This window comes from Mus musculus, chromosome 19, assembly GCF_000001635.26.
Source record: "Mus musculus strain C57BL/6J chromosome 19, GRCm38.p6 C57BL/6J".
Taxonomy (NCBI): domain Eukaryota; kingdom Metazoa; phylum Chordata; class Mammalia; order Rodentia; family Muridae; genus Mus; species Mus musculus.
Genome location: NC_000085.6, coordinates 30,155,648 through 30,176,384, shown reverse-complemented (window position 1 = coordinate 30,176,384; position 20,737 = coordinate 30,155,648). Strand labels below are relative to the sequence as shown.

Genomic DNA, 20,737 nt, shown 5'->3' with positions numbered 1-20,737 from the left:
TGCTTTTGCTTTCATTACAGTATCTGTTTAGGTTTACTCAGGAAATAAAAATATAGCCAATATACCAACAGCATACTCATGCATTCCACGTAAAGGAAGACTGAATTTCAGGAATGGGTGCATATCAAACCAGTACAGAGAAGACGAAGGAGACATACAAAGGAGGGAGGGAGAAGACAGGTGCTGGGGTGTAGCTTGGTGCTAGTTGGGAGATCGGGGGTTTGGTTCCCATCGCATCATATCTCAAAAAAAGTGGGGTCAGGGGGATGGCTCAGTGATTGAGAGCACTTGCTACTCTTATGGTTGGGCTATCAGCACCCACATAAAAGCTCACAACAGCCTGTAACACCATTTGCAGGGAATCTGATGTCCACTTCTAACTTCTGCAAGCATTCGGCATGTATGTGATACACAGACAGACATTTCACCCAACACACAAATCAATAAAAAATAATATTAAATCTTTATTAAAAGATTAAAGCATAAGATATTTTAGGGGCTGTGCTCTTTGTCCAGATTTCATAACTATGAAAGAACCTTCCTTTGCCCATAGTGGTTTTCATGAGATGTGACCCTAAAGTCAGTAAGTGGAGACCAGCTAACTATTGGAGTCTTCCTGTCTTCTGTCTCAGTGCATTGCTCCAGGAACTTCACGAATGTTAGGGCTGCCCCAATGGGCCCTACAACCCGGCCAGTGGGCCTATAGAGCATCCCGAACCCCTGTGTAAGAAGAGGGATTTGGGACCTTAAACTTCCAGCATCAGGCAGGGGACTCCACCCTGCTGCTGAAGAGGGGAAAGAAGTGGGAGGAGGTGGGAGACAAGGAGGAGAGAGAAAGGGAGGGCCCTGCCTCGCCCCCGCCCTGCAACCCATTCCCATTGGCTAAAGGTTTCCTGGCTCCATCCTACTGCCCGCCTTCGGGCGCCGCTTAAAGTGTGCGGAGCAGGTGCCTGCTGAGGCGGAGGAACTTTGCAAGAGTTAGTGCAGTTCGCTGTACCCATTCATTGCCCGCAGTGGTCGGGAAGGGGATCCAGGGACTGCGGCGGCCACTCCCGGGGCATTGGGGCCAGAGGAGGGCCGGAAAGCGCTGCTGACCCTCGTGGGCTGGGGAGGTGACGGCGTCCATGCAGCTGTGTGCCAGGGCATGGGGGCTGCGCCTGGGCCGCGGAGCCGGGGGCGGCCACCGCCTGGCTCGGGGCACCGGCTTGAGTTGGGCGCAGCGAAGCCGGGACAGCAGCGGCGGCGGTGGCGGTGGCGGTGGCGGGGACCGCGGCGCGGCTGGGGCCTCGCGCCTTCTGGAGCGCCTCCTGCCCAGACACGATGACTTCTCCCGGAGACACATCGGCCCCGGAGACAAAGACCGGAGGGAGATGCTGCAGGCGCTGGGGCTGGCGGTAAGGCCCTCCACCCTCCACCCTGCCGGAGCTCTGCCCGCTGGGCCTCCCGGCTCCCACCTTGCCTTCCTCCTCCGTCCCGGGCCCCAGCTTGAAAGCGAGCTCGCTCTTAATCGTGGTGCCTTCTCCTCTCTTAACTTTTACTCTGTTCTCGCTCTTCTAAAGTGCATTTAAAAAATATCCCCAACTCCAGACGAACCCTAACTTTGCAGGAAAAGAAGACTCCCTACTTAGAGTACATTAATCCGGTCAGCTCCAGTTGCAGCTCCCGAACCCGGAGTAGCGGATTTACCATCCGGCTCCATCATTTTTTTTTTTTTTCCTCCAAAAGATTTCTGCTTCCTGATGTTTCACTTTAAAAAGAACTCTTAATTAGACGATTTAAATGAAGTTCCTACCAGCCTTTGAAGATAAACTGAAGTGGCTCTCTTAACTCAGGCTCTTTGCTCTGACTGTCCTGTTCACCAGCTTGCGTTTTTAAATTTTAGAGCATTGATGAGCTCATCGAGAAGACGGTCCCCGCCAGCATCCGCTTGAAGAGACCCTTGAAAATGGAAGACCCTATTTGTAAGTGGCCGGGAGGACTCTCAGGGGTTCCGCTGCTCTGCCTTCTATAATCTCTGTCCGGCTTTGGGGTTGGATTGCTCAGTACTTGACAGGCCCTAAACCGCTGGGATTTTTCTTCCCTGAGGAAAACCTATGTAAGCCCCTTTCATGGTCTTTATCCCTGAGTTGCTGGCGAGGCACCTACAAGCTTTCCCAAAGAAGGCTTTGCAAAAGACACGTGTTGGATTAGAAGTCTCCACCTCATGCACGCCCACCGGAAGGGCTTTTTGTTCCTTTGAGCTGAGAAGGTAGTTATCTCAGTAGATCAGGTGAGACTTCCGAAAGGACAAAGGAAATCACCTGAGGTCCTGCAGCTAGAGAAGAGACTTATTTGGAAGGGGACTTAGACTTCTCAAAGTCACGAGAATTTCAAATTGTTCTGTCTCACATCGGTTTCCCCTCTCACCCTCACCCATCTAAAGGCAGCAGTGCTTTGCAAGCCTGAATATGTGGGGTTTTTGTTTGTTTGTTTGTTTGTTTTGTTTTTTCTGAAAAGCACACAAACTCGATTTGTGCTTGGTTAAGAAATCTCAGGCTAGTTATAGGCTTCCCTTTTTAATGATTATTTTGTTTTTAAAAGATTTTCTTGCATTTATATTTGTGCACCACGCGGGCTGTTGGGTCATCTAGAACTGGAGTTCCCCACAGTTAGGGAACTCCAAACCTGGGTCCTCTGCAAGAGCAACACGTGCTCTTAGCTATTGAGCCATCTCTTCAGCCCCTCTTGGTAAAAGTGGTTTTAATGGTCCTAATGCTGTCTTTGGGTGGTTTTTTTGTTTGTTTGTTGTTGTTTTTTTATGTGGCATTGACTTCTAGGAGTCAGGGAAGAATCTAGATGTTAAGGGATGGTCAGAGCTGAAGAACTCTTAGAAAATTAAAAAAAATACCAAGCTCCCTCATCTGATAACCCCAGATCATAGAGATATTTCTCTAGGGCAATTGTTTCGTTTGCTTGCTTGCTTGCTGTTGCTTGTCTGGTTTGGTTTCTGTGAGAAGAAATTCTACATGCAAAGCTGGTTTTGTTTTAAAAGACATCCTGAGCCTATTCCGGCTGCAGCTGGGGATGCTGTACCTCAGGTTCTATGAGGGCTGCTGCCCTCCTTGCTGTCAGATGCTGATGGCCAGGGGCTTGCTCACAAAGCAAACCACCTGAGACTTGGAAAGATGGCCATAAGGAATACCTATCTCAATTTCAGGACACCAACATTCTGAGCCATCAAATGTGAGAAAAACAGAAGTTGGCTTACTTGTTTTTTGAAATAAGGACTTTCATGCAGCTTAGGCAAGCCTCAAACTTGTGATTCTCTGGCCCTTATTCATTGAGTAAAGTTATATTATGTGTACATCACAATGTGGAAAAACTGTACTTATTTTTGAGAACAGTTTTTTTTCCTGTGTGTGATCCTTCCTTCCTTCCTTCCTTCCTTCCTTCCTTCCTTCCTTCCTTCCTCTCCTTATTTTTAAGATCGGGTCTCAAAGCCAGGCGTGGTGGCGCACGCCTTTAATCCTAGCACTTGGGAGGCAGAGGCAGGCGGATTTCTGAGTTCGAGGCCAGCCTGGTCTACAAAATGAGTTCCAGGACAGCCAAGGCTACACACAGAAACCCTGTCTCAAAAAAAAAAAAAAAAAAAAGGATAGGGTCTCACTATGTGGCCCTGGCTGGCCTGTCTTTGAAGACCAGCTGGGATTAAAGGAGTGCACATCTGGTCCTAGTTGTGTATTTGTCAAGGAAGCCATTGGCAAGTATTTGTGCCAATAATTGCCTTCCTGAGACTTTTAAGAGCAGAATGTCTAGATTAGCTCCTTGTATAACATGCTCTAAGTAAGATGTTCTTTTAGGAGTATTAAGGCCTGGTGAACTGATCAGTGTTCATCCTCTCTGTCTCTTTCTGTCTCTGTCTCTCTCTGTCTCTGTCTCTCTCTCTCTCTCCCTCCCTCTCTCTTAATGGGATCTTCTTGTCCCTGTAACTGGCATGGAACCACGTAGACCAGGCTTCCCCCAAAAGCAGAGATCCACCTGCCTCTGTCTCCCTCCGAAGTGTTGGGATTAAAATGACTTGTCTTGTTGTTGTTCAGTTCAGATTTTTCTAGTAAGAGATTTATTAGCCTGTGTCTCTTGGAACAGGTCCCCTAGAGTTTGAATTCCCTTAGAGAAAATATTCTACAGTCAAAATTCTCCCTACCCCACCCCTTCCTGAAAAGCTCGCTCACTGGGCTAAGGAGCAAGGGAGAAGAGAGAGTTAGGGATGCTGCATTTACAAGACGTGGATGTTTTACACTGCTGCGTCATGGCGGATGAATGGTCTCTGTGAGGGAAGCAGGCTGGTTCCTTGTTTCCTCCAGCAGGAGCGTTTAGCAGTGGAGTAGCCTGACTCACACTTACCTTCCTGTGGGTACCAACCCTCTTCTATAGCGGAGATGCATTTGCTGTAGTGGCTGTAAGAACCGGGCTGTTGTCTTTACCACCCTCATTGTAAGCAATGAGTAGATACTTGGCTTAGCACTTATGCTAACTAGATAATGTTAAACATTTGTGGAGCGCCTCCTGTGGGCACTTTTGAAAAGTGCTTTTTGTGTATTATTTATTTAGTCCTCATTACAGTCTGTGAACGGAGTCCCTCTCTCTCCCCCCTCTGCCGTTTGTTTTAGAGATAAGGGTCTCAATTGTGTTGCCCAGGCTGGTCATGTTCATGGACTCCAATGCTTCTCTAATCTTCCCTTCCCAGATACCTGGGACTCTAGGCCCACATGACCATTGCACAGCTATTAACCCCTTTAAAAGAAAGAAACCGTGGTATACAGAGGCTCTTTAACTTGCCAGGGTCTTAGCCCGTGACCTTTGGATGGGAGCAGAATGCAAACTCAGGCCATCTGACTCCATTGCCAACCCCCACTCCCCACCCCCCAATGATGACATTGCTGTTTTCATGGTGTCCCAGGCAAAGCAGAGAACTCCTGTCCTGGCTCTTCTAAGGTGCACAAGCCAGTCATCCTTTTGTCTTGTGCAAACTGCCCCTTTGGGAATGAGACACCACAGTGAGGCTAAGTGTGGAGTTCTCAGGCCCACCACCAGGTTGAAGGAAGTTGTTATGGAGGCCCAGTGCTTGCTTGGGTGAGAAACAACCCCTTCCTGACAAACCTGGAGGATGCTGATGCAGGCAGGGACCAGCAAGTAAAGGACGGAGCCTAAGGGTTCCATCAGTCTGGAAAGAGTCTTCCTCTCCAACCCTTCAGAAAGTGAAAAATAATATTATTTATTTATTTATTTATTTATTCACATTCCTAATGCTGCCCCCCCCCCATCGCCCCAGAAAAATACTTTTATCGGTCTCTCAGTAAGTTATTACTCAAGAGAAACAAGCAATACCTCTCAGCTCAAAATCCCTTCAGCTTAATTCCACTCAGATGAATTTTTCTCTTCAGCCACAACCTTGCACCAAAATAATAAATTCCGATTTATTATTAATATAGATAATAAATCAGGTAAGAACTGTATTTTAGTGGGATCATTGGTTTCTCTGAATGCTCCATGCTGTCTCAATTATTTTCTTTCTTCTATTAATGTTGTAGTTAATTTAAAAGTACTTCAGAAACCAAACTGGTGTGTTTTTAGTTGTGCTGCTCTTTTTTTTTTGCTGTATAAAGTCATCTCAGAGGAGCCAGATTAAACTAGCCCAAACTAGCCAACCAAATGCCACAGAGATTAAAGTTTACACAAACCCACACACTGCTTTTCCTGGGCTTTGGGAGACAGAGGAGAGCCAACCCCCCAAAGCTCAAACTATTCAACTGGAGTTGAGGCGCTGAGCTGTCAGAATCGGTTCCGATGAGGCTCGTGGGAACTGAATGTTCTAAGGTGTGTCATCAGAATGCATTTTTAAATAAATGTTTAATAGAGGGCAGCGATCAAGGGGAGGGGCATTGTGCAATGCAGATGCCAGTGATAACTTTATCACCCAGAGGGGGATGTAGTCTCTAGCTGATCGGTGCACTCAGAATGAGGCTGCTATCCTTCACCAAGTCAGTACTGCCTAGAGGGCCCTCAGCCCCAAGGCTCTCAGGCATTGCTGGCTTGTCCTAATCCTTCCTAACTGAGATAAATCTGCCTCATTTATAACTAAGATTGTGGACTAGATAAAGACGAACCAAATCGAGATTATGTATCCTGAGCTTGTGGTAGCAAGACTTAGACTTGAGTTTTGGAAAATAAAAAAGTCTTTAGAGTGTGTGTGTGTGTGGAAGTGTTGAGGGGGCTTTAGGTGTGGTCTCAACAAGGGGCTATTGGCTTCCGGAACAGTACAGAAGGGCTAATGAGAGAGGTGCTCACCCACGTGCCGCTTCAGATGTGGTGAGGTGAGTGTGTATATATATGGCTCCCTCTGATTGTTCCTGAGCTAGAGGAAGTATTGAAATGCTAGCACTTGAACCCACAGCCTTAGAACTGCTAGGACACCCATAAATCCCAGTCTTTATAAAATTTATTTTTAACATTAAAATATTTTAAGGTTTCCTGGGTTTTGACATATCAAACCATACTGACCACTCTGTTGACAGAAATATCAAAATATATTTTTTTTTCTTGTTAACTAATTACACATGAGTAGTGGAGGCAGGAGTGTATTTGAGTGCAGGCACCCTTGGAGTATAAAGAGGGGCGTTGGATTCCCTGGAACTAGAGATAGTGGTTGTGAGCTGCGTGACCTGGGTGCTGGGAGTGTCTCAGCCATCTCTCCCAGCTCCGTCACTTTCTTAAAGGATCAGGGAATCCATCTAGCATCAATAAAGATAGATCTAAAACAAATGTTTTGTTTTGTTTTTTTAAGTTCTATTGGCTGGTGAGATGGCTGAGGGTAGTTGCAACCAAGTCTGATCACTTCCCAGAGCCTAGAAGATGGAAGGAGAAAATGAATTCTACAGGTTGTTTTGTGACATGCGTGAGCATACGCACTAAGCACACTAAACACACCTTCAATCCCAGCACTTGGGAGTCAGAGGCAGGCAGATCTTAGTTCAAGGCCAGCCTGGTCTACAGAGAGCTAGTTCCAGGTCAGTCAAGGCTACACAGACAAAATGTCTCAAAAATAAAATAAAATAAAATAAAAATAAAGAAAGATTATATTTTGCATAAGTAAAATTCCTTAATTTTGTTTGTTTGAAGTGGGCTATCTTGGAAAAACTATAGATCATCCATTGCTAGTTAGGAATTTTTGCCAAATTCAATGGTTTCTCTAAAACAATAATGAGCTACAATCCCCGAAAGCTACCACGAGGTTCAATTGGGTCTGCCTGTCTTAAGCTTTCGTTTTTTCTTAGTGATTACTTGCCAAGAAGAGTGTGAAGAGACGAGTGGATAAGGACACGTGCTTGTTTTGGAGAGAAATGGAGTCTGGTTCTCAGCACATTGTAAGCGACTTAAAACCCCCTGTCACTCCAGTTCCCAGGGTCTATCTGATATGGCCTGGTCCTTGGCTAGTAGGCTTGCATGTGGTACACAGACATATGCAGGCAAAAATACTAATACACATGCATTTTTTAAAAAAAAAAGGATTTTAAAGATCTTTGTAGATCTAGCTTTTGATAGAGGTTTCAGCGTAGTCTACACACATTTCCTAGATCCCTGACTTCACCTCCTACCAGACTGGTCGGTGTGTTACATTTAATGAATCACTTTTTCCTTTCTTCCTCCCCTCCATCTTACACATCCCACAACGGCCTCATCCTTGTGGTTGTCTCGCTTCAGCTTCTTGCATACTAGACTTGAAGTGCATCATCATGTCTACCCGATGGATCAATACCACTTCATGCTTACTCATGGTTCATAGCTAACTCAGGAAATAGCATCATTTCTTATGCAGGAGTGGGTAATGATGTTGTACATTCTAAGAGTTTGGAAATGTAGAGTGACCTGTATTGATCACTGTATTAGAATAGTTCACTGCCTTAAAAAAAAAACTGCTGCATCTCCCCCAATTGTACATATTCTCTGCATAATATTAACTTATGGTGAACTTTAAATATCATCAAAAGTATTCAATGCTATCAAAATCACTTCCGCAGCATTGTAGATACAGTGTCACACTTGGAGATCACGGAGATGGGAAGGCCCTTTGTCCCTACATGAAATTCCCTGAACTAGTTAGCTTTTCAGGTTTTGAGTTGGTGTTTCCTGTGGCCTTTGTTAGCAGTCGTTGTTTGAGTTTGTAGTTTCCAGATCTGCTCCCTTAGTTTCCTCTGTCAGCTTTCCATCCTCGTTTACTGAGAGGCTTGTTAAACTTTCTTGGACTTTGGTATACAAAACCACGCTGACCACACTGTTGACAGAAATGCCAAAATATAATTTTTTTCTTTTTAAATAATCCCATGTGAGTGTAGCAGGGGCAGGAGTGTATTTGAGTGCAGGTGCCTGTGGAGTGTAAAGAGGGGTGTTGGAAGGTGGAAGGTGCCACACGGGCACTGTATACATTAGAGTCAAATGGTAATAACAGCAAGATAAATATGGACTATTCTGCAAATAGGATGGAAACATATTATGGCGTTGGCAGAGGTGAAAGTGTCAAAACACATGGCTCTTTGAGGACTGATGGATGAACTGTAAACGGACAATTTCGTTGTTGAGGAGTAAGGAAAATCCTGAGGATTCAGAGCCCAAAAGTTTGCATGGCATAATTTAAATGTGAGAGAGTTCAGTTCTGACTGGAGGCAGGCGCCGAGTCCATGTAAATGCACAAGATAGAAGCAGGGGATGACAGGCGCCCTCAGACCGCTGCAGTTCTCATCCTGGTAGAATGGAACGGAGTTAGGAAGACTGAACACAGAGACAGTGAGATGGCAGTGCAAATCCGGGAAAGGTAAGAGTCGAAAAGCGTAGAGTGCGCCAGAGCTGCGCAGTGACTTCGTGGGAACGAGGGACTTCCCTGGTGGACTGAGGAGGTGTGGGAAAGATGACCACGTGGAGGGGAATAGTCGGGTAGAGTCACGAGGGTCAGGAAGACAATTTTCCTCAAGCTCTGTGGTCCCTGTGTTGAATTTTGGACCTCTCTTGGGTCCAAGAAGGAAAACTGTCCGCAGAATCAAGAGCGCCCCCTAGAGTGGTAGGAGTTTGGGCGCTGCTTGCCCGGTATTCATGGTAAGCAGGAAGAGTGAGACTAAATTAGGCATAAGCGAAGTTCGAAAGGAGTCAGCGTGTCTACCTAGGTGGTAAAAATGGAGGTCACCCCTCAGAGCCTGCTGAGGTTGAATGGCATTGGTTCTGTCAGGCATCATTTATGATCTAGGAGCAAGAACGAGAAATGAGGTCGCTAAGTTCTGCTACGGCTAAGGATTGGAACTATCAAGTGCCAACGACTTCAAGGTCTGCCGGTCAGCTCAGGTCACTGGGTTTGGAAAGAGATGGAAAGGTTCATCCACCTTGCACCTAGAGGTTCAACGACCAACTTCATGGAACAGGGAGCAAGGACAGGGGCAGTGCACAGATTCTGAAGGCAGAGGCTCTGGGGCAAGTAAGATCACAAGATCATACACTGTTCTCCGTGTCTTCTGACTTCTGCATGTCTTTGCTAAACTGCCTGCCCAGGAGCTGTGTGCCTTGTTGTATAGTGGATAAAAACTTAGATCTCTTTGTAAGATTTATTTATAAGTTATGACCAGACATGATGGCTCATGCCTTCGATCCCAGTACTTGGGAGGCAGAGGCAGGTAGAGCATACATAGTAAGGTGAGGCTAGATTGGTCTTCCAGGAGTTGCATAGTGAGATCCTGCCTCAAAGCCGAAACTAAAACCAAAAAAAAATTTATTGTTAATTTAGTTTATGTGTATGTGTACTTGTGGGTGCCCCCTTGGAGGCCAGAAGATTTCCCGGAACTTGAGTGTGGCTAACAGGAATTGAACACTGGTCCTTTGCAAGAGTAGCAGGTGCTTCTAACCACTGAACCATCCTTCTCACCCCGTAAATCTCATTTTCTCTGCTCAGGCCTGTTTTGCTTATTAGTCCCAGGATATTTTTTTATAATATAAACAGAGAGCTTAAGTATAGATTCTCAATGCTGATTACCAAATTCTAAAAAGATGAAATCTCTGAATCTAAAATTACTGTAGGCACTGATAGAACTTTTCCAATAGTCTCAAGTTTCCACTTATAAATGTTTTCTCAAAACTTTCGCCTATAGGAATATAGTTGAACCACTTAGGAAAACAAATTTTGTAGTAATCTACTATGGACTCTGTGATGGGTTATCAGTCATTCGGAACTACCTGTATGTGAGACCTCAGGTGATCTTCATTGTAACACAACTCTTCTTAATCCACCATAGTCCTGTCTGCAAAAAGATTACAGTTCATTACTTGGTGAGATTATAAATTATAAAACCACAGATCTCTCCATAGACCGTTCCTTTGATCTATGAAAAGTTGTCATCTGCCTTTCCCTTAGGCAGGGCTGGCTGTTTGAGTTAAGGTCTTGGAACATACAATTCCCTTGTCCCCTTGCTCTGCAGGGCATAGCAGCATGCCCTGAGCAGAAAAAAGGGAAAATAAACTCCGCAGACGTTCGTTTCAGCCTAACCATCTGGCCTGAGTAGAAATACATAGGTCATCTGGTGTCCTAGATAAATATTGTGAGTTGCGGTGTTTCTCTATGTTGGTTTTCTAAAGAGTAAAATGGAGAGGCCATGATGAGGCCTCCCCAAGAAAGGAGAGATCTGGGTTTGAGGAACAAAATAACTGACATTCCTCAAGCTTCTCTCTACCACTGTGGCTGCTGTTCTATTGATCTTGAAGCTGTGCGTCTTTCCGTTGAGCAGGGTCCACTGCAGAGGACTCTGCCCTGTGAAGGAAGGAGCCATCAGGACACAGAGGAGACATGTCTCAACTCCTTTAGGTGGTGATGGTGATTTGAGGAGTTATGGTGGCTTGCTAATTGGAATCTGGTCTGACCAGATCAGGAGGAGGGAAGGAAGTTGGGAATAGGGTAGAGGGAAGTCAGACCTATGTGTTGTTCCCATTGCCTTGGTCATAGAGTAACTGTGAATTTTATTTTAATTGTCAACTTGACTCTGTCTAGAATCACCCGGGAAAGAACTGTCTAAGGGGAAGGGATAGGATGTCTCAGGGCAGAGATCATCTTGATGACGTTAACTGTATGTAAGTTGAAAGGTCAACCAATGATTGGCACCTGGGCATTGATTAAGTCCTGAACCATTGAAGACTGGAGTGCTGGCATGCCGCAGTCATTGAATTGCTCTCTGTTCTTGACTGTTGATGATGTAAGGAGATTGACTGCTCCAAGTCCCTGCTTCCTTGACTTCCCTGCCCTGACTGGGGCTGGAATTGTGGGCCAGATTTACTCCCTTAAAGCTCCCTAAAGCTGCATTTACAATTCAGGGTATTTTTTTTTCTTACCGGTGTAGCAAGAAATGGGACTTAGACAGTGATGCATTGCCAGTAGCTAAGGGCCTCCCATCAGTTTCCACTCCACAGTGGACAGAGGAGTCTGGTTTGGTTTGGTTTCCTTTAATGAAAATAAACCTATGATTGAACAGAAGTTGATCACAAAATCCCCCACTATCCAGGGAGGAAATTTGACAGCATCAGGTACCTGGGCTAGTGAATGGATACCAGGAGGTTATGGGTAAGATTAAAAAAAAAAAAGAAAGAAGGTATTGTAAATGACTAGGTGATATGAAAAAATGGCTAAGTTTTGAAACAGAATTTGAATCTTCATTCTGGCTTTTACTCAGAAAGTCATAACATAAACTATCTCTCATAAAACACCAATCATGGTTGACACCTGCCATCCCCACCCCCACCCCCAGCTCTGGAGCCAGGGATATGCATGCTGGCAAGAAGAATCTGCCAAGACAATTTCCACCCTTGCAATCTGTCCCCAGCTTTTCCCTTTAGCCTCTGGCAAAGAAAGACCTTTCTCCAACTGGTGACTGGCTGGGCAAACTCAAATATGAGCGTGTTGGTTTTCAGTCCTGGTGACTTGCTTGGAGACTTTCTTAGTGCCTTGCCAAGAGTAGGAGGGTGACAATTCGGGGGAAGGCTGTGACACTGCTTACTGTCTGCTCTGTGCAGATCCTGCTGGTGTCATTCAGAGAGTACCATGCCCATCTACCTCCCAACTGCATCCTGGGAAAGGTGTTGTCATTTAATTGTTATCCTAAGTAATATAAGTGCATTGTCCAAAACTCAGATGCACAAGATTTTCAAGAGAAAGCTAGACTCAGCTCTTCTCCTAACCTCAGCTTTCTGTGAATCATCTCAGAGATGTTCTATGTGCAAGCAAGTGCATGTTTAGTTTTCATTGGTATTACATTTATCTATTTATTTTGTGTATATATGAGAATGAACATGGAGGCTAGTGGGTTTTTTCCTTCCATGGGGGTCTCAGGGATTGAACTCAAGCAGGCTTGGCAGCAAGCACCTTTGCGGACTCAGCCATTTTACCAGTCCAGTTTTGTTTCCTTGAGACTCTGGCTAGTTCAGGTTGGCCTTGAAAACAGGGCAGGGCAATCTTCCTGTCTCAGCTTAAGTGCTAGGATTATATATAGGCAGGTACTACCACGTCCATCTTGTATTTGTCCTTTAAAAATACAGACGAAACATTTAGGGTGTAGCTTGGGGGTAGAATGCTTGCTTAGCATATCCAAGGACATTGTTTAACTCCTCATATCAAAGAAAGAAAGAAAAGAGAAAGAGGGAGAAAGAGAGGGTGGATGGAAGGAAGGATGGATTAGGGGGTTACAGTGAATCACGAATGCATATTCCTATATAATTAAAGACCAAATCAAAGGGGTTTGTCATGGGTTACAGATGGAGAGAATGTTTTCAAGTAGGCATGTGCTTTGGTGCAATGTACATCTTACTTAACTCAGGTAACCTGTCTCCATTTCTGGGGATTTCTTATACAGATTCATTCATCTGAGAAATCTTAATAGCCACAGCAATGTGCCAGGTGTTTAAGAACTACACTGTGTTATAAAACATTTGTTTGAACTAGGTGTGTTGGCATATCTTTAATCCCAGCACCCGAAGGTGCTGAATTTGAGGCTAGCCTGGACTATACAGCAGGAGTTCCAGGTCAACTAGAGCTCCATAGTGAGACCCTGTCTCAGTGAAAAGATTTATTTGGCGCAGGGTTCTGGGTATTTCAGGCACACGTGGAAAGGAAGCTGTTCTTAGAAAGTCTTTGTCCTGTGAAGTTACATAAGGAGGAAGGAGGTGTGCTCAATGAATTCTAAGAAGATGAGACACATTTCCCTCCCCACCTGGTGACTCAGAAGAAGCAGAGCCCAGAGGGCACTGAACTCTGTTCTCTGTCCTTTAGGACCAGGCCATTATATAATGCTCTGAGGCAAGGGAATAAACAGGTCAGAAGCAGGTGTTTGTCCCACAAGGAAAGAACTCGCTGCTCAGATGTGAGCAAGATTGCCTAAGCTGCTGCACGGTTGGAAGTACACAGCTGGCCATGCGGTGTCCAGCGGCCCTGCAGGGCTGAAGGCATCTAATAAAAACACAACAGCTTGTCTCCAACTGGTCCTTTCTGGTTTTGTGAGAACAGAATCTCACCGTGTAGCTCAAGCTGGCCTCTGACTCAACTATGTATCCCAAATTATCCTCGCACTCATGGTAATCCTTCTGTCTCAGTCTCCCAAGTGTTAGCAGTAGGGCGTGAAGCACTGTGCCTGGCCTCCTCACGGTTTTGAATTGATGTCTCTCCTCCCTGGTCTTCCTTTCTTTCCCCGTTATTTAATTATACTTTCCAAGGCAGATGGGAGGTGACACATGGACATGTCAAGATGGCGGCTAACCCTGGGATTCTAAGTACCCTGGGTTACCCCTTCTGCACCGAAGCGACTTTTTTCTGAATGGATATGAGACATAACATCGAGAAGACACCTGAAACTACACACACCAAACTCTGTGTTTGGAGAACAGCTTTTCTTGTGTGTGAGTGAGGAAGCCTGAGGTCTTAGATTTTTATCGTAGCAGTGTCCAAGCTTCTAGTTAGGGAGTTCAGGCATGATGTGCAGCGGCTGAGAGAGTGGGAACGGCCCCTCACAGCATTCACACTTTAGGAAGCGTGACCAAGAACTTGCTGTCTTAGTTTTGTTTCCAGATGCTGTGATAAATAACTCTGACAAAATGACTTGAAGGGAGAGGGCTTTGCCCAGGTCTTTGCTGAATGTGTCCAAACCTAACTCACCAGGGGGACACCAGGCAGAATCACTTGGCCAGCGTCTTGTGTGTGAGTGCAGGTGCATGCATGCCCTGGCACGTGTGTGCCGGTCAAGGACACCTTTCACAAATCAGTTCCCTCCTTCCACCATGGGTTCTGGGGATCAAACTCAGGTCTTCAGGCTTGTGTGAGAAGCATGTTTGCTTGCTTGTCAGCCTGATCCTGGTTACTTCTAACCTAGCCAATTAACATTATATTATTTACGGAACCAATTAGGATTGAATTGGTTATCTCGGTTCAGCCATTTGTGGAACATGAGTTCAAGAATCTCCTGCCTCCCCAGCATTGGACTGGGAGGATGAATGGGCAGTGCCTTTCTTCTTCTTGCTTATTTGTCTTGACATAGATCTTCTATGTAGGCTTGGTTATCCTGGAACTTACTCCATAGACCAGGCTGGCCTCCTGGCTCTGCCTGCCTGCCTCCAGGGTGCTGGAATTAAAGTTATAACCCCTTATGCTAGAGACAGGACAGACTTTGGGCTGAATAACTAACTGTGGCATTTGTCCAAGTCACCTTGAGGTGGTGTGGCAGAGCATCTTACCTCTGCATTGATTGGATTTTTCTTGGTTTTGGTTTTCTTTGCTTTTGATACAGAGTCTCACTGTGCAGACTAGGTTAGCTTCAGACTCGGATATGCTTCGCCTTAGCCTCCCCAGATGTGTGCTACTATGTCTGGCTTTTGTTTGTTTGTTTTTCAGAAACATAGTAGCAACTATAGATAGTGTCAGTAGATGAACCCCTCCCTTTAAACCATCTGGGCTGCTTTCTTCCGGTAGTCTCTCTAGAAAGTGTCTGAGCAGATGCCTGCATTGGTCAGCTAAGGTTGCTGAAATGTGCTACCGCAATCAAGACGGCTCAGACAAAAGGCATTTTTCCTCCTCAGCTGAGTTCAAACTCAAAGGTGCTGACAGGTGGGTTCCATCTTGGAGCTCTGAGGAAGAATCGCTTCCATCCCTCTCTGCTGGCATCCCGTGCCTTGTAGGCACATCACAATGGTCTACACATGTATTACATGGTGTTCTCATTGAGTGAAGGTCAAATGTGCCCAAATTCCCATGTTCAGGTAAAACCACGCTATTAGATGAAAATGATTGAGTATGACCTTGGTTTTTTTGGCAGTTCTGCAACTTTATTTGACATGATCAGGTTAGTTCTCATCCACATTGACTGTCTGTAGATTTTTGAATGTGGTAACAGGCGCGTAAGTTACCAGCGTGTAGAGCTTGTCTGGGGAATCCTCATCCTCATTGCGTTTTCTGGACAAGCGTACTCGGCTGCGATATGGAACGTTCCTTATTCCCTTGGCCCAGACAGCTTTATTGAGCCTGGTGTCAATGTGCACATCTGGTGTCCCCATTTCCTTCATGGCAAACTTCCGAATTTCTTTGAGTGCCCGAGGAGCACGCTTCTGGAAGCCCACTCCATGGATGCGCTTGTGAATGTTGATGGTGTATTCTTGGGTCACCACCTCGTTGATGGCAGAACTGCCCTTCTTCTTCTCCCCACCCTTCTTGGTGGGAGCCATTCTGCTGGGTGCCATGACTTTGTTTTAATTTGAGTATTTATATCTATCTGTGAAGTCTCACTATCCAAGCAAAGTCACATGCAAAGATACCAAGGATTCTGATTGCAAATGTATTGTTTTAGGAGACACAATTCACTTGACAGTACTCCTTTTAACCATGTCCCTCCTGGACTCTGGTGTTAACTGGTGACCACAATCTCCTCTCTGTTGACTCTCCATTCCTTATATAGCACAATCTCTCCATAATTCAGAGTCATATTCTCCCACTAGAAAATATAGCATCCAAGAAGTAAGCTCTTAATTGGACCAGCAAATCCTGTCAGACTGTTCTCATTTGAGAGCTGGACCTTTGTCCAGATGGCGCAATGTGGAGCAGGGACCTGTCCATCTTGCACAGGATCTTAATTGAAGCTTGGCTGGCCTGCCAGGCACTGCTAATTAATCTCCCCTCCTACTGGGCTTTTGAATGGCTCTGTTCCTGAGATTATTTTGGAGGTGATTGGATTTCCTGCATTCAAGAATTTTCTAATTCCTTACTAACGAGGTCTCTTTATGGGAACACTAGTTGAGAGTTCATGTGAGTCTTTTTATCAGGATTGTTACTTGATGTTGTTGGATACTAGGGCTTTTTGTTTTGTTTTGTTTTTTTTAATAGCTCTTCAGATGACAAGGAAAATAACCAGTTCAGTAGAAAAATTACAAACAAAATTTAAGCTATGTATTATATAAGGCTTTACCTGTCTGTCTCTAGAGATTGAAAAGACAACTGAAAGAAGGAACAAGAGAAGTGACCCAGTACTTAGGAGCACTTACCACCATTTATTTATTTATTTATTTATTTATTTAATTTATTTAGTGTATGTGAGTACACTGTCTTCAGACACACCAGAACAAGGCATGGGGTCCCATTTCAGATGGTTGTGAGCCACCATGTGGTTGCTGGGAATTGAACTTAGGACCTCTGGAAGAGCAGTCAGTGCTCTTAACCACTGAGCCATCTCTCCAGCCCCACTTACTGCTCTTGCAGAGGACCTAAAGTTTCTTTCCTAGCACCCACAACAGGGCAGCTCACAACTGCCTGCAGCTCCAGTGTCAAAGAGCTACTTCTGGCTTTTGTGTATAAAGCATACCTTTACACACACACACACACACACACACACACACAAATTTATAAAAGACCATCATACTACTGTGAGAAAATACTTTATTTAGAGAAAATAAAACATAAATTTAAAGGATACAGAAAAAACATAGAATTAGGTGAGTGCTAAAGAGTTGATTGAACAAAGAGGCTGAGTGTGATGGTGCAGACCTTTAATCCCAGCACTAGGGAGGTAGGTGGATGGTCTATATACTGAGTTCCAAGCCAGTGGAGGCTACAGAGTGAGTTGTCGTCTCAGAGAGTCAGAGAACTGAATGGAGGAGGGAGTAAGGGGGGAAAGGGAAGAAAGAGAGAATGAAGAAGAGTCCTGAGCATCTGGGAATGGGTCCGCGTGTAAAGTATTTGTAACAGAAGCATGAGGACCTGTGTTTGATCCCCTAGCACCCACATAAAAGCTAAGCATGACCGAGCGTGCTCCAGAGGCTGAGACACGTAGATCCCTGGGGCTTTCTGCCCAGGAAGCCTAGCTGAATCAATGAGCTCTGGGTTCAGTAAGAGACCCCTTTCTCAAAAGGAAGCTGGAGAGTGATCAGAGAAAGTATCAGTCGATGGCTTCTGTGCGCCTCCATTCGTATGTGTGCACATAATTGTGCACACACTATCCAGATGGGAACGATGAGGGACTAATACTGAGGAATCTGCGGCCCCTTCTGCCAAGTTTCCATATGCAGTATTATTTAGTGATGGTTGGATGGATGATGGTATTTTTCCATATATCTGTTCGGATACAAACACTCTTAGACTGTAAGCGGGGCTTCCTGCTGGGGCATTTTCTCTGGTAACCTGTTTCCTTTCCCCCCACAATCAGGTGAGAATGAAATCCTCGAGACTCTGCATGCCATTGCAAGCAAGAACCAGATCTGGAGGTCGTATATTGGCATGGGCTATTACAACTGCTCGGTGCCCCAGACCATTTTGCGGAACTTACTGGAGAATTCTGGATGGTAATGTGTCTATCTCCTTGCTAGAGAACAGGGATACTAGATCTGTGGTCTCTGTATCCCATGGCTCACACACTGACACCTGCCCCCTGCTGCCCTCGAAACTTCAGTTCAGGAATCCATCCATCTGGCTTCTGATTGGGAAATTTCTTCCAGGGTGTTGAAATAGATTTTTTTCCCCTTCCATTTGCATAAAGTCCAGATCTGGTCATCTCTTCCTGAATCAACCTGAATCTCTATGCTGTTTTTGGACAAGGCTTCACTCCTCTTTGGTGAGACCCTGGGGCATTTTAGGCTGAACTTAGTCGATATTGCATCTCAGACTTTATTCTGTTGCCAGGGTTTTACAAGTGTCAGTATTCATGTCTCACTTAGCCCCACATTTCTTGGTCCAAAGCTGATGGAAGTGAAGTCATGGTGTCAGAAGAGTGACGACTGTAACATCAGCTTTATTGCTGCCATTTTACCGAGAATGGGAACATGTGTGTTGTGGACAGGCCTGTGCTTTGCATGGCCAGCTTCTTGTTCCCATCACCCCTTGTTAGTCAGACAATTCTTTCCTGCTCCTGGAGGCGGGGGCAGGGGCGGGGTTAATATGTGTTAGAGGACAACTTTCAGGAGTCAGCTCTCTTCTGCCATGGGGTCTGGGGAATTCAGGTTGTCAGGTTGTCTTGAAAGCCATTTTCCCCCTGCAGGATCATCCTGCTGGTCTTGACAGGAGCCAGATCTGTGGACACATCCATGTCTGCTCTCTACCCGTGTGGAGATTCTCACAGCTCTATACTTTAGCTCCTTTTTAATAAGAGAACAGGAAAGCAGGCCCATCAAAAACGGAGAGTGTTTCAGTTCTTCAGTGGATGAATGTGCTCGCCAATGTGTTTGATTAGTTGAGGGCTTGTTTTCTTTCCACTGTGGCTCTGGTAAAAGTTTGCATGGTAAACTCTTGGTTGATTTCGAAAGCAAATAGCCTTTCTCCCTACACCACCTTTTTTTTTTTTTTTAAAGAGCCTGTTTGGCCATGAATGGGCTACAGCTTTCTCTGCCTGGGCTCTGGCCTCTGGCCTTTGCTCTTAGTGACCATACAGGATGTCTGCCATATTTCTCTCTGGCTGTGAGCGAGTATGCTAATTAATTTGGGGGCAGCCAGTGTTTTGAGAGGGAGACAATACTCTTGTTTTTCAGCCTCGGGCTTTGGGTGCATTTTAAATTTTGTTGCTTTGCGTTATTATCCAGAAGCTGAAGTCTGATGCCGCACCCAGCTCATGCTGATAGGGAGGGCTGTGAACACGTGGGTGGTACACTCCACATTATACTTCTGAATGGTTTCCATAGCGATGGAGCCAACAAATTCCGGTGACGTGAGGTGAAAATAAATGGGTCACATAGACTCGAAAGAATACAAACATTTGGGCTTCTAAAAGAAACTGCACTGGATCAAGAACTTGTCTCATGGGGTCCACTGTCCCAAAACATCCATTGCTGAGAACGTCAGTAGCTAATGTCAACACTGGCATTTGCCTTGTGGCTTCCTGGTGTTTGTAATCTTGGCAGTAAGATTAAAATGAGCTTTTTATAAGTTTTATGATCCCTTCTGAAAGCCCCCTACTTTTTCTCTGATTCTAAAACAAAATCATAACTCAAATAATAGAGAAAACTAGTTATTTAAGAATAAACGCCAATGTCGTGTTGAATATATTTCCAAGTAACCTACTTCAGAACTATAAGCCTTTTTAGATATGTAGATACTTTTAAAATACACGTTACAGTATATCTAGAAAAAGAATGCATTTGAATTAATGTCAATTAAGACACACCCATGGATCACACCTCTTTCCCTCTTTTTATTCCTCTTGGTACCTGATATTGAGCTCATGTGTTCACACCACTGAGGAACATCTGCAGTGTCTTGGACAAATGGTTTTAAACACTTTTCCTCCCTGACTGAGGCAAACTTCTGTATGTATGACAGCAGCCCTTTCATGGCAACTTTGAAAACCTTTTAAAAAATAGTTTTTAAAAAAAATGTTTTAATTGTATGTGTATGGGTCTTTTGCCTGCCCGTATGTACCTCTCTGCTCCACATACATGTCTGGTGCCCAGAGAAGCCAGAAAAGGACTTAAAGTCTCCCTGGAACTGGAGTTACAGATGGTTGTGACCACCAGATGGATGTGGGAAATTGAAACCTGGTCCTCTGGAAAAGCAGCAGTGCTCTCAACTGCTGAACAGCCTCTCCAGCCACTCTTTGATAGCTTTTTTTTTCCTTACTCTTCTTTGGAGATAGGCTTTCACTATAATTTCCCTGGCTGTCCTGGAATTGCTTTGTAGACCAAGCTGGCTTGGACCTCTCAGAGATCCATCTACCCCTGTCTCCCGAGTGTTGGGATTATATGAACGCCACCATGCCTGACATGGTAGCAGTTTTTAACCATGAAATAGGGTTGTTCTTTACTTCCTTTCACAGGCCATTGCTAAGAAGGGCATTTGGGCATGTTATATTTCTCCAGTGTTTAAAAGAAAAAAAATTTAAAAACCTGTAACTATTTTAAAAACTTGAAATAAAAGAAGTTACTTTCAAAGCAGTGGTGGTTACATTAACTCAACCTTGGATTATAAAGGGGGCTAACGACAGGAAGACTGGTCATGTAAAAGACAGAATAAGTAGACCCCACTGGCTGAGGTCACAGGGTCACCGCAACTCAGACTGAGCAGCTGTGGTCAGGAAATTTAATGTTTTTTTCTCATAGGTAGTAGGAAGCCGCAGTGATCTTGAAGTTTTGTTCGTTGTATTCCTTGTGTATACACATGCTTATGGGTATGAGTGTGCTGTGGTGCATGGGCGGAGCTCAGAGGACACCCGTGTAAATTCTG

At 45.0% G+C, this 20,737-nt stretch overlaps 1 protein-coding gene and 1 pseudogene across 1 annotated transcript in view; one reads left to right on the top strand and one right to left on the bottom strand.

Moving 5' to 3' along the window:
• Positions 1-943: 943 nt before the first annotated feature.
• The window catches only part of Gldc (glycine decarboxylase), a 77,001-nt gene continuing 57,207 nt past the window's right edge, over positions 944-20,737 (top strand). The window contains exons 1-3 of the mRNA NM_138595.2: positions 944-1,394; positions 1,883-1,961; positions 17,736-17,871. Of these exons, the coding sequence (NP_613061.1) occupies positions 1,125-1,394; positions 1,883-1,961; positions 17,736-17,871 (485 nt within the window). The 5' untranslated portion in view covers positions 944-1,124. The remainder of the gene's footprint in view (positions 1,395-1,882; positions 1,962-17,735; positions 17,872-20,737) is intronic.
• Rpl31-ps20 (ribosomal protein L31, pseudogene 20) lies at positions 15,355-15,765 on the bottom strand (annotated as a pseudogene).